Source organism: Phyllostomus hastatus, unplaced genomic scaffold, assembly GCF_019186645.2.
Source record: "Phyllostomus hastatus isolate PE091 unplaced genomic scaffold, TTU_PhHast_1.1 phas_scaffold_11, whole genome shotgun sequence".
Taxonomy (NCBI): Eukaryota; Metazoa; Chordata; class Mammalia; order Chiroptera; family Phyllostomidae; genus Phyllostomus; species Phyllostomus hastatus.
Genome location: NW_025334005.1, coordinates 6,209,415 through 6,222,004, shown reverse-complemented (window position 1 = coordinate 6,222,004; position 12,590 = coordinate 6,209,415). Strand labels below are relative to the sequence as shown.

At 63.0% G+C, this 12,590-nt stretch overlaps 1 protein-coding gene across 1 annotated transcript in view; it reads left to right on the top strand.

Moving 5' to 3' along the window:
• The window catches only part of FADS2 (fatty acid desaturase 2), a 32,975-nt gene extending 24,938 nt beyond the window's left edge, over positions 1-8,037 (top strand). Inside the window, exons 8-12 of the mRNA XM_045855335.1 lie at positions 4,435-4,532; positions 4,793-4,889; positions 5,199-5,278; positions 5,976-6,101; positions 6,451-8,037. Coding sequence (XP_045711291.1) covers positions 4,435-4,532; positions 4,793-4,889; positions 5,199-5,278; positions 5,976-6,101; positions 6,451-6,502 — 453 coding nt within the window. The 3' untranslated portion in view covers positions 6,503-8,037. The remainder of the gene's footprint in view (positions 1-4,434; positions 4,533-4,792; positions 4,890-5,198; positions 5,279-5,975; positions 6,102-6,450) is intronic.
• The last annotated feature ends 4,553 nt before the right edge of the window (positions 8,038-12,590 follow it).

Here is a 12,590-nt window from a genome sequence, read left to right as displayed (position 1 = left end):
CCTTGTGTCCCGTGCGGGTGCTAAGACCCACGAACCAGGGCACTCAGGTTTGTGAATAGAGCGCAGCCCGGTGGTGGTCGAGACGGCAGGTGTGTTGATTTGCTGAGGCCGCACAGCGAAGCGCCACAGGCCGCGTGGCAGCTCTGTTAGCAGCAGGACTGTACTATCTCCCGGTCCGGGGGGGCTGGAAGGCCAAGGCTGAGGTGTGACCGCGTCGGTCCTTCTGGGGCATGAGGAAGGGTCTGGTTGGACCTCTCTCCTTGGCCGGTGGACGGCCGCCACCCTCTCCGTGTGTCTCTTCATATCATCTTCCCCGTGCGTGTGTCTCTGTCTGGGCCCAAACGTCCGCCTTTTTGTGAGGACCCTGGTCATAGTGAACTGGGGCCGTCCCTAATAACCTCATTCTAATTGATTCTAATTGACTGCGTCTGTGGCGATCCTGACTCCAGGTCAGGCCACATTGGGAGGTCCTGGGGGTCAGGGCTTCTACTCAGGCATTTTAGGGGACACACTGCATACAGCCCGCAACACGGGGCTGGAGGGAATCTCCGGATTCTCCCCCCAGAGAGAGGAAGGGGCCCTGGAGAGGGGCCGACCTCGGCTCGGTGGGGCCGTGTAGGAAAACACGCCCCCGGAGAAAAGATCGGGGAAGGGGCGGTCCGGGTCAGCAGAGCCTACTTTTGGCAGAGCTGGTCTCGGTGGGACAGAGAGAGGGCCCCGCTCTCCACAGAGTCCTACGTAGGTATTGCTGGTCTCTCTTAACTCAGTTTCATCAGTGAAAACATTGAGACCGAGCCTCTGGGACTCGCCCCAGCTGACACCCTGGGGCTGCGGGCGGAGCTCTAGAACCCAGGTCTCCTGATTCCATGCCCCGGACCCTCCCCCCGACACTTCAGCCACCAGCCTCTGAAATAACAGTACCTTGTACCTGCCTAGTGTTTGAAGGGCCTCAAAAAAAGTTTGTCTTACGTCCTCCCATTGAATGTGCGGGCAGAGGGGCCATGGCCATGGGTCCTGCGAGAGAGGCCCAGGACTGGCCTCAGGAGCAGGTGCAGTGGCCGGGGGCTTGGCAGGACCCTGGAAGTCCCTGCCAGCCCTGTGCTGGTGGAACCTGTACAGCTAACTCACTTCTAAGATCGGCTCGTGCCCCCAAAGCGAGCACCTCGGCAGTACCCATGGTGTGCTGGAAGCAGCAGCTGAGTGCTTCCACCTACGCCGTGTCATTTGACCCTGTTTTATGAGCCAGGGAGGAGTGGAATTTCTGGATCGGGTCAGCGATAAGGATTTGAACCCAGACCTCCTCCTACGTAGAGCACCGTTTGCCCCAGCGCACCTGGGCTCTGGAGGGAGTCCCGGCCGGGAGGCATGACAGCCCAGCTGTGCTGGGTCAGGCTGAGCTGCCAGAGGCGTTTTATCTCCTTTCACAGCAGATGACTCCTGACATGAATATTTCATCTTGTTTTTATTTTCCCTGTTTGTGCCCCAAGGAACAAAGCAATTAAACAGGAACAGCAGGAGAGGAAATTAGACCACGTACCTGAACAGGATCAGATGGCAGAGCCAGGGACATTTGCGAGGGCCTGCTGGCCTTTTCAAGGGCTTGCCGTGCGGTGGGGGGTCTGCATGGCCCCATGGCCCTGCTCTGGCGCCTGCCGGGAACTAGGGTTCAGGCCCATCCGCAGGGCGCCCTCCTGCCTGCTCCCAGCCTGGGTGTCTGAGATTCACAGTGGAGCTCGTTGCAGCTGTGACCCAGGGCAGAGGTCCTCCGCGTGGCCCGTTGTGATTGTCACAACTCAGGGTGGTGGAGCAAGGGGGCCGCAGTGGTATCTCCGGCATCCAGTGGGCAGGCACCGAGCCAGGGAGGCGGCCGAAGGTCCTCATATCCTACCGTGCCAGGACTGCCGCCTTCAACTAAGAATTACCAGCCTCAGCGCCGACAGTAGTGGAGGCGGAGGAAGACGCCGAGGAGGGAGGTTTTTACTACTGGCGGTGATGCCAGTGGCCACCTTCTGGGGACGCTTCTCAGGCCCCTCCTTGGAGAGAAGGGCCCACGGGATCGGACAGCGCCACCAGCTCCCTCCTGAAATTGTACCTGTCGGCTTCCAAGCCCCCCTCCCCCGCCACGAAGGTCCTCTCCCACCTCTCTGTGATGCCGCACAGCTCCAGCACCCCCTGCCCCTAAAACAGTGGCGTGGTAGTCCTGTATCCCTCCGCGGGAAAACAGAGGTGAGCACGCGCCACCGTTAACACACAGGTGCTCACCGCTGTGCCACAGACACACAAAGACGATGTGAAAGGGAATGTGATGAAAAGGAAGGGCGAACTTGTAATATTTGCTCCCTCCGCCTCTTAAAGACCGCCTTGTCGGCCCCCGGGTGTTGCCCTGCGCTCACTGCGGGCCTTCCCAACGCTCCGCGGCGGCTTCCCAGCCGCTTTCCTCCCCCTTTTCTCACGGAGATGCAGCGGTCCCCACATGCAGCTGCCTCTGCCTCCCTAGTAGAACGGGAGTCCCGTACTTGCTTGTGGGTGCTGCGGGCCCTGGGGCAGGGACGGGGGCGTCATTGCATGCCTGAGCTGAGGTAGTAACCTAGTCTCTGTACCTGTGGTTGGCGGAGGTCTGTTTTAAACCCAGATGTAGCGTGTTCGTCTGTCGTTTCAAGTTCCCAGGGGTTCCCCACTGCCGGTGAGGTAGAGGTCGGCCTCCTCAGCTGCACGTGACCTGGCGTGGTCTTCTGCCCCCTGCCTTGGCCCGGAGAGTAGGGGACATGCAATCTGTATGGAAACAGCTCCTGCCCGCCGCCCGCCTCCCCAGCACACACCCTGGGCAGGCTCGCCTGTCTGGGCTTTTTGTATCCTTGCCTCTTCTGCCAACCTCCTTCCTATTGTTCTTGGCGTGGCAGACCTCTGGGGGGGCCCCTCCCAGCTCAGGCACCACCTCCTAAAGGAGGCCTATCCAGGGCAGCGTGGGGGGGGTCCCCGACCATCCGGTTTCCTTTGTGCCCTGCCTCAACCACCTGTCCCCTTCTGTGGATAATGGAAGGAATCTCTTTCTAGCCCTGTCCTTGCAGACTCGGGGCTTCTGACTGAGCTTTTGCTCCCGGCACCTAATTTAGCCTCTGACACAGAGAAGGCTTTTGCTGAGTGTTTGTGGAGCTACACTGGACAGAGCTGGCCTGAAGGATGAGTGTGCTGAGCAGATAAGGGAGGAGGGAGCCTGCGGGCAGGGACAGCTGGGACACTAGCATTGCAGCAAACCTGAGCACACCTGCGGGGGCGCACGTAGGTCAGGAGACGGGCGGCTGGTGAGGCGGGGTCAGCGCGCAGGTGTGTGAGGGCTCGGGCGTCCTGCCCCGGGGCCGGGTGTTACCCCTTGTCCCCTGGCAGGGAAGGAGACCAGGGGTGGCTCTGAGGACGGCGGTGGCCTGATCCCGTCTGCACGTCAGAAACATCCGTGTCCAAGGAGGGAGCACCGTGGGGCAGGGTTTGGACTGGGGTCCCGGGAGCTCCCGCTGCAGACTTCACGTGCTGCCACAGCACACACCGGAGCCACGTGGAACCTCAGTGGGAGCCCTCTGCCCGCCCTGCAGAGCGGGGGCCCGGGCACAGTGACAAGAACCACTGACAGCCACACAGGAGCCAGCGGTGGGGCTGGAGTTAGCGCAGGCAGCCCGAGCCCAGGGCCTCTGATCGCCCCCCTGCCCAGGGTCCCGGGAGGAGACATGACAGGGGACCCGGCCCCTGTGTGCGCATTCCTGGCAGCGCACAGTCAGTGCAGAGGCCCAGAGCTGGGGAAGGAGAGAGGCGGGTGCCTGGCCCTTCGGAACGGCGTGGGCTGCTCTGGGCAGGGTGGGAGGCTTAGCAGGGGAGAGGTGGAGTTCGCTTGGTGTCAGGAAGGCCGCTCCGCCACGGGGGCACGAGGGAGAGCCAGAGGCCGGTGGGCGGCTCCTGCTGTGGTCCGGCGGACGCGGGTGGCAGGCAGGAGGCAGAGTGCCTGCCCGCCCTGAGGTGGGGGCAGGTGGTGCTCTGGCCTTCGCCCTCCTGCTTCGTGCTGAGTGAGCGTGGGGGAAGGGTGACGAGCCCGCCAGGTGTCCGCGGGCAGTGCGCACTGTCAGAGTCCCCGGGACCGCAAAAGGGCCACTGACCTCCAGCCCCTCCCCGTGGGTGCTCCTTGGCTGGTGTCCCCGGGTCCCCACCCCTGTTTGTCTCCCTGAAATCAGAGCACGCAGCTCCCTTCCTGCTGCCAAACCCTCAGCACGTCTCCAGAAACAAAGACAGTCTCGCAAACCCTGCTGCCCAGCGCACCTGGTGCCCGTGGGTGTTTCTTGCACACCTGTGCCTCGTGGGGCATGGGAGGCGCTGTGTACACACCCGTGGTCAGGACACAGTGCCAGGGGGCACGGGGCCATCCCACATCCAACGTGTTTCTCTTGGCAGGACCTGGCCTGGGCCATCAGCTACTACATCCGCTTCTTCGTCACCTACATCCCTTTCTATGGCGTCCTGGGAGCAGTCCTTTTCCTCAACTTCATCAGGTGCCTGAGCTCCGCTGGCCAATCCCTGGTCCCCCGAGCACGGGTGCCTGCTCACCAGAGCTTTGATGAGAGGGAGCATGAGGAAAGGCTCTGAGGTCCCCACTGCCCGCCCTGGGCCTAGGTCCTGGCGCCTCAGCTTGCCCCCTACACCCGCCCTCAGCTGCTGGGGGTTGGGAGGGGGAGCTGTTCCCACTGTGGCAGGGTCCCCCGCCGACAGCAGGGCGGCCAGGGCCCCGGCACTGAGTGGCACTCTCCCCCAGGTTCCTGGAGAGCCACTGGTTCGTGTGGGTCACACAGATGAACCACCTTGTCATGGAGATTGACCGAGAGCCCTACCGTGACTGGTTCAGCAGCCAGGTGAGGCGGCCGGGGCCCTCGGTCCGTGTCCTCGGCCGCCGGAAACGTGGCTGCCCCGTGGACCCAGACTGAGCTGGGCTCCCCAGGGGGCTGCCTGTGTCCTGCTGGCTGGCGCAGGGCTAAGCAGCAAAGGTGGCAGGGCTCTTCTGGAGGGTCCGGGGGCGGGGGGTGGGGAACCCAGGGGGGCGAGGACTCTAAGCAGAATAGTGTGACGTGGAAGCACGGCCCTGAGACCACGGGCAAGGCTGGCCTCGTGGGAAGGAGACGACGGTTCTTCACTCCCGGCCACTCGTCCCTCTTCCCTGACAGCTGGCAGCCACCTGCAATGTGGAGCAGTCCTTCTTCAACGACTGGTTCAGCGGGCACCTCAACTTCCAGATCGAGCACCAGTGAGCGCAGGCGCGGGTGGGGCTGGGGACCGGCGGGGCACACGCAGTGGGAGGGAAGTGGCTGCCAGCCCCATCCGGGCAGAGAGCAGCTCTGGGGAGCTCCCAGTCTCTCCGCCCCGGTGAGATCTCCCCGTTCACCCCCCCTGCCCTAGAGCACGCTCCACAGCCAGCCCCACGGAGGCCGGGGTCGGGGAGGGGCTCCCTGTGCCACGCTGTCAAAGAAACAGCCCCCCCACAATGTGTGGCGGGAGCTTTGTAGTTGCAGAGAGCTGACACCAGCACCTCCCTCGGTCCCGTGAGCTGGGCAGGGCGGTCGGTCCCGTGTCATTGGCGGGGACGCGGAGACCCAGCGAGGCTAGCTAGCTTGCCCGGAGCTGAGAGGCTGAGGGGCTGCCCCTCAGGCTGCCGCCACCCCTGCTGTCCCTCGTCCTCTCCTGCCCCCTGGCCCCTGTTCCTTTGCCTTTCCACCCCCATTTTCTTTTTAGGAAGCTGTGTTCTGTCTCTAGTCATCAGATTTCTTTCCAGTGCCCAGAGCACAAACAGAGCCGGCCCCAGGCAGCCTCCCTGCCACATGCCAGCCGCCCCAGCGGGCACACGGGGAGAGCTGCAGACAGGGACCCTGGGGCCCCGCCGGCCTCTGTGGGCTGAGGGAGGCGGTGGGGGCGCCCTCACACTCCGCACCCCGCCCTCTCTACAGCCTCTTCCCCACCATGCCCCGGCACAACTTCCACAAGGTGGCCCCGCTGGTGAAGTCCCTGTGCGCCAAGCACGGCATCCGGTACCAGGAGAAGCCGCTGCTGAGGGCCTTGCAGGACATCGTCGGGTGAGGGGGAGCCCCTGGGCGCTGGGGTCCCTGAGCCCCGGGGCACGAGGCGAGGACAGAGTGGCACATGCCTAGGACCGCCCGTGGTGGAGATGGTGGCAGCCCCAAGAGGGGCCGAGCCCTGCCGGCACAGGCCCCACCAGGCCACCTCCTCACCAGCAACTGCCTGGCTTCTCTCTCTGGGCCAGATGAGGGTCTTCCTTCCCCTTGTCCTGCCCCAGACGGTCCCCTGGGAGCCCCAAGGAGGCAGCCCTGCACCCCCAGGGTGGCTTCCCCGCCCCACCCACTCCCTAGGGCCCCCTGGCTCCTCGCCGGGCCCCTGACTGTCCCCGCCCTGCTTTCTTCCCAGGTCCCTGAAGAAGTCCGGGGAGCTCTGGCTGGATGCCTACCTGCACAAATGAAGCCGTAGCGCCTGGGTGCCCACGGGGGAGGGGGAGCAGGTGGCGATGATGGCCAAAGGGAGGGGTGGGTTTTTGTCCTGAGGGGTGTCCACAAGGCTGGGGTACATGCAGTTCACTGATCCCATTTTGGGTCTTTCTCCTGGTTCCCTCTCAATTTTTCTTTCACTTCGACCTCCAGTACCCATTCTGGGGCCTGCCTTCCGTCAGTCCCTCCCCACCGGGAGCGGAGAGACTCGGGGATCCGTACCGCCTCCACCCTCTGACCCTAAACGTCTGCTGGATGAGAGGTCCAGAGATGCATTTGGCCCCCCCGCAGCAGCCTGGCCGTCGGGCCTCATACTCCCTCCATTCTCCCTCAGCCCCGTGTCCAGTCCGAGGCGCCGGGTCACTGTGGCCCCCTGACCCTGCAGGCCCGGCTCCGCCCTCCGACAGCGCCCACGGCCTGCCCTTTGTAAAGAGAGGCTCTGTGATTCCGGGCTGCCACCAGCTCCGCCCTCCGGCTCAGGAAAATGTCCTCCTCACTCCACTGGAGCCCTCTGACCAGGGCTTGGGCACGTCCGTCCCTCCACCTCCCACCCTCTTCCCACCTCCAGAGCCGCGACCTTGGGTCCAGGGGGGCCGTCCTGCGGGGGCGGGGGGGCGGACTCTGCAGAGGCTGGGGCCCAGGCCAGGGTCTGGAGTCTCAGCCCCAGCGCCCACCCCCACCCAGATGTCTGTCCTGGCTGGGACGCTCCGATTCAGGGGCACTCCAACCTTTCTCCAAAGTGGTCTGTGGCCTGCCGGGCAGCCCTGTCTGCCGCGTTCTCACGTCTTCTACTGTTTTTTTAACCTTTTGCTACAGGATACATTCTGATGGGCTGGCGCTGGGGCTGGCGCTGGGGCTGGGGTTGACAGTCTGCTTTTGCCCACCCGCCCCTCGAGGCCTCCCGGGGCCGTGCTGTGGGTTGAGCTGGGCTTGCTCACGGAGGCCGTGGTGGCCGGCCTGTCACTGCCAGGGCCACCACTGTGGGGAGGGCGGTGGGGCAGAGAGGGAGGGAGCCCCAGAGGCGACTCCGAGGAGCCAGGGGACTGGGGGGGAACCTGAAGGGGGCCACATGGGAAGTGCAGGTGAGAGGAGTTTGGGGCCGGAGGCCAGGGGCCGAGGGGACAGGAGAGTGGGGGTGGGAGGGCAGCCCGCCACCCTGGCCAGGGATCCAGAGCTACTGCGTTTGGAAACCTAACCCACTAACCAATACTCCGCACTGAGGCAGCAGCACAGGGCAGGGCCAGGCTCAGAGTGGGGGCCCTTGGAGGAGGGTGTCTCGTCCACCAGCTCTGGCCAGCCAGGAGGTACCAGCGTCCACTGCGGCAGACCTTCGCGTTTCCGTGGCAACGGGGGCCTGCCAGAGGCCCTGCTGCTGAGAATACGCAGGCCCAAGGAGCTGTGTCCCTCCCGAGGCTGATGGATTCTTAGGGGACTGATCTTAATTTCTATCTTGTTGCTCCCCCAGCCCTATGTTTTTTGGAAATAAGAGAAGTAATTTTATTCTTACGTCCTTGCTGAGTGGACCGCCTTGTTCTCCTTCCTGCTGAGGCTGGGGGTGGGGGTGGGGGGACGGCGCTGGGTTGAGGCCAGGGCTGTGCGTGGAGAGGAGGGGAGCCCACGTCCGCAGCCCTTCTCCTCTGCCGCCTCCTCGCCTGTGGCCACCCTACCCCTGCCGCCGCTGCTCAGGAGCTTCCTCCCCGCCCCCTGAAGTGCGCTCCAGGCCGGGAACTTTGGGCAATTGACCCAGATACATTGTCCCGCCTTCCTCCTGGCAGCTCAGGGAAACCCAACTCCAAACCCCCCAGGAGCTGCACCAGTACTCCAGGGAGGTGACGCAAGGGCAGCCAGGAGGGGCCACGGCTCTGACCGGACCCCCATCTCTGTCTTCATTCTGGGACCAGCTGCGTGCCCCTAGCCTCTCGTTCATTGGCTGCTACTGCCTCCCTTTTGCCCGCTTCTTGGTCAACGCACAGCCCTGGGAGCAAAGGGAATCTCAGAGGAAAGGCCCGGAGACCAAGGCTTCCATCTGCAGCCTGGGGGCCCCTGGGCCGGCTCCCTCGGTCCCCTCAGTGCGGGGGAGCCCACACCACCCCAGGCCCCCACGACTCACCAGTTCGCAGGCAGTGTCATGGAGACGATCCGAGGCAGCAGTCCCGCAGGTGGGCTCTGGACCACTGAGCCTGGGAAGAGTCCAAGGGAACGCACCGGGGCGCTGGCAGTGGCCCCATGCTGCTCTGCGACCACCTGCCCCTGATGGCTCGGCGGGCAGGGCGAACTAGGTGAGTGGTGGAAGGGCAAGAGGGTCAGCGTGGTCTGTGCCTCAGGGGCTCCCCACCGGGCCTTGCCTCTTGCTCCAGCCCCAGAGTAGGCCCTTGTCCCCCTCTTGTTTGGCCTCAGTATACCTGGAAGGGATAGCCAGGTGCCTCGGGTGCGATATGTGTGATTCTCCAGTGGGTGCAGGGACTCGAGTCGGACCAAGGAGCAGAAGCAGCCTGAGCCAGGCCAGAGACCCACTCCGGCTTGCTGAGTGGCCTTGGGCAAGTCCTTTGGCCCTCTGGGCCAGTGTCCCCATTTGTACAACGAAGGGATTGAGCCACAGCCCCTGGGGTGCTGTCCTGTCAACACCTGTGAACCCTTGGCCTTGCCTTCCTGCAGACCTACTGGAGGCCCCCAAGCCCAGGAACCTGAGAACTGACAGGCTAGGCAGACGCGGTGCCTGTGAAGGCACCAGGCAAATCTCGACTCAGGTTGGGAGGCACCTGCATCTTCTTGGTGATTTCTGTCTCCCAACCTCGCCCCGAAGTGTTACCCTTGGGTCAAAAAGCTGGGGATACCCACACGCACTCAGCTGCCCCTCCTGTCCCCACACTTCAATGACACTTGCTCCACACACAGAATGGTGGGGCTCTGGTCCTCACCCCCTGTCAAAGTTGTGACACCCTAACATGTAAGACCCCAAGTGACCACAAGACCTGAAGCTTCCACTCACAGGACGCTGAGACTGGAGGGGAAAGGACTGGCTCAAGGCCACTCGGGGACAGCGGCTGGATCGGGGCAAGGACGTGGGGTGCTGACTCCTCACCCAGCACTGCGGGAGAAAAGTGTGTCAGTGTCGGGGGCGTGGGCCTGTGCAGGGTGCCAGGCCTCGTCAGGGCTTGCAGACCAGCCTGGGCTGTGTGTGGACCTGGTGGCTGGTGGCCTGGCAGGTTCCTCTGGCATCAGTGGGACACTCAGAAGCCCTCTGGGCCCATTGGCAGGAAAGGAGGCATTTGGGGAGAAGGGGCAGGGCGGAGGGGGCAGCCACCTGGGCTGGGCTCCATCTGCCACTGCTCAGGTGACAGCCTTGGACCCATCGAGATTCCTCAGCTGCCCCAGGTGCACCTTCCCCAGCGAGGTCTGCCCCCTCTGGACAGGACTCAGCCTCTCGAAGAGCCCCTGGTCCCACGCCTGCGATGGATGTGATATGTTGTGGGTCCCAGGGGCGCTTACAACCATCCGAAGACATGGAGGCCCGGAGTGGGGAGGCAGCGCCCCTCGGGAACGGGGGTGCTCTTCTGTCCACACTTTATGTTTCTAACCCAACTGGCCGCACAGAAAGCAGAACAGGCAGCCGCCCAGCTGCGTGATTTAAAGTTCATGTCTCTCCTGTCCACCGCCATGACTGTTTCTTTCAATTTTGAAGACATTTAGATCTTCCCTCCAAATCATCTGGTTCAGGAGCCAGTACCCTAGTCACAGGCACCGGGGGCTTGGGAAGGGCCAAGTTGACCAGGGCAGCCTAGTGCCCCCAGGGTGCGAGTGTGGGGAAGGGTGTGGGGAAAAGACCCGTGAAGGAGCCATGACCTGCCCTGTCACAAAGAAGTTCGTTTGTCGCCTCTACCAGTCCCTCCAGACCGGTCCTTGTGATCTGCGTTGCCACCAGCAGCCGGGGGCAGCCCACAGGAGACTTAGTGGAGCCATGGCTTCTTCCCTGGGCAGGTTTGGGTTTCTTAGGGTCCCGACACTGTGCAGACCATAACGCAGGGACACGGGGTTTCTTAGAGGCGCTCCCCAGACCCTTTCCTCTGCCGGTTACAAAGCCGGCACAGGTGTGCTAAGTTCCTGCTCCCTGACTGCCTAGGAAACCTACAGCTAGATGAGGGAGAGTTCAGCTCATGAGAAAGGGGGTGACCTGTCCCCCAGGGGCCCTAGCATGGGAGACAGAGTGGGACAAGGACAAAGATGACCAGCCCGTGGGGAATTTTATGCAATGAAGAGATAGCTGGGGGTGGCTACTTGAGGCCAGAGGGCCTCTCCAAGTGTTTTTGAAACAAGTTACTAGGCAACTACTCATTTGCAGACGAAGGGTGCACTGTCCATGGCTACCACCAGGGGCAGCATGGAGCATGGCCTGCCTCGCAGTGGTGCAATACTCCGGGTGACCTCCGAGTGGCGCTGCAGGCTCAGCATTCGCTCTGGGTGGGGACGTGCTGCCCTGGGGTCCAGAATGTTAGTATCTCCCCTACAAAGGCATCAAAGCCAGTGCAGGAAATGTACTGACCATCTGCACAGGCAGGGGATAGAGGGAATGCCATCCAAGGGCCCACGAGGCATCAGGAGTCAGCAGGCTTTCCACTGGTGGACACTGGAAGGGGGACTCCTGGCAGAGGGAACAGCCTATGTAGGGGCCCTGAGTGTCGGTCTTGCCCTGGACGTAAGGAATTTGCTCTCAAGATAGAAACACCTTTCAAAGAGCAAACAAGCTGGGAAACAACCAAGGACTTGTCCCAAGCCAGAGCAGGTGACGTCCCAGGACTTGGAACTTGTGTGCATAAAATATGTAAATACATTTCTGAGCTCTGTTGCTAGGCCCTATTGCCAAGAGCCTTCCACGAAACCCTTTTTATCTTCCATCACCATGGGAGGTCATACTCCCCTCAGAGAGGTCAAATAACTTCCCCAAGGTCACACAGCCTTGCGTCCTGACAGAAGCAAGCCTTACCCCGTGGCCTGCCGGGCCCCAGAGAAGAGGGGCAGCCAGGTGGAATGCATCAGGGCGGGGCGGAGTGGTCCCAGGAAGGGCTGAGCAAGAACGGCAGTAACTGCGCGCCTTCTGCTTTCTGAAGGACCTCCAGCCCAGGGCCATGGGGGCCCTAACAAAGAGTGGGGGGCACTCCTGTGGCTAGCGGGGAGACTCCGGCCCCCATGCCAGAAAGGCCCTCCGATACGCTAGCTCAGCATTTCCGTGTTTATTGGAAATTCCTCACACTTCTTCAAATGGGACCTTCACCCCAGCTTGACACTGCTGGTGTGTGGGTACTGGCCTCCCCGGGGTCCAGCAGCCCAGCCCTCCCGCCCTCCCCTCCCCTTCAGGAAGCCCCAAGGGACAACGGATAGCCCCCCCACAGAACTGTCAGGGCCTGAGGCCCGAGGCCAACCGTGCCCATTTTCCAGATGAGGAGCCTAGGGCTTGGGGAAGGGCAGTGCCTGCCTGAGGACACGGGCGAGCCAGGGCTCCAGGGACAGGAACGGCCACTTCTCAGCCACCCAGCTCAGTCACCACAGTGACTGCAGGCGGGCACCTGGCTCCAGGCAGGCACGGGGAGAGCCTGGGGGGGACTGAGTGCAGTCAAGCTGCGCCCCCGCTGGTGCAGTGACCAGTGTGATGCTGAGACAGGCAGGTGGCCCGCTGCCCACGGCCCTCTGAGGCCCCTGGTCACAGAGGCTGTGGGAGGAGCCTGGTGCAGGTGGAGGACATACTGGCTTCCCCCTCCTGTGCTGTGGGGCCACCTGCAGACGTGGCTCTCGGCCCTGGGCCCTCACCTGCTACACCTGCCCCGTCCCACTGGGCCCAGGAGTAAAGCGAGGCGAGCCCATGTCAGCACCCGAGGCTGCTGGTGACTGGGCGAAAAACAGGAAGCGACAAGGCAGGCCCTCGGTGGATGTGACCCAGAGCACAGGGGAACTCCAAATACCACCATCCACCCATCCCCCACCCCCAACACCCGAATGGCCCAAGGGCCTGAACTCTTGTGGATCTCAGCAGACTCCAGCTCCAAAATCTATGCCAGTTCAGCCCTGACT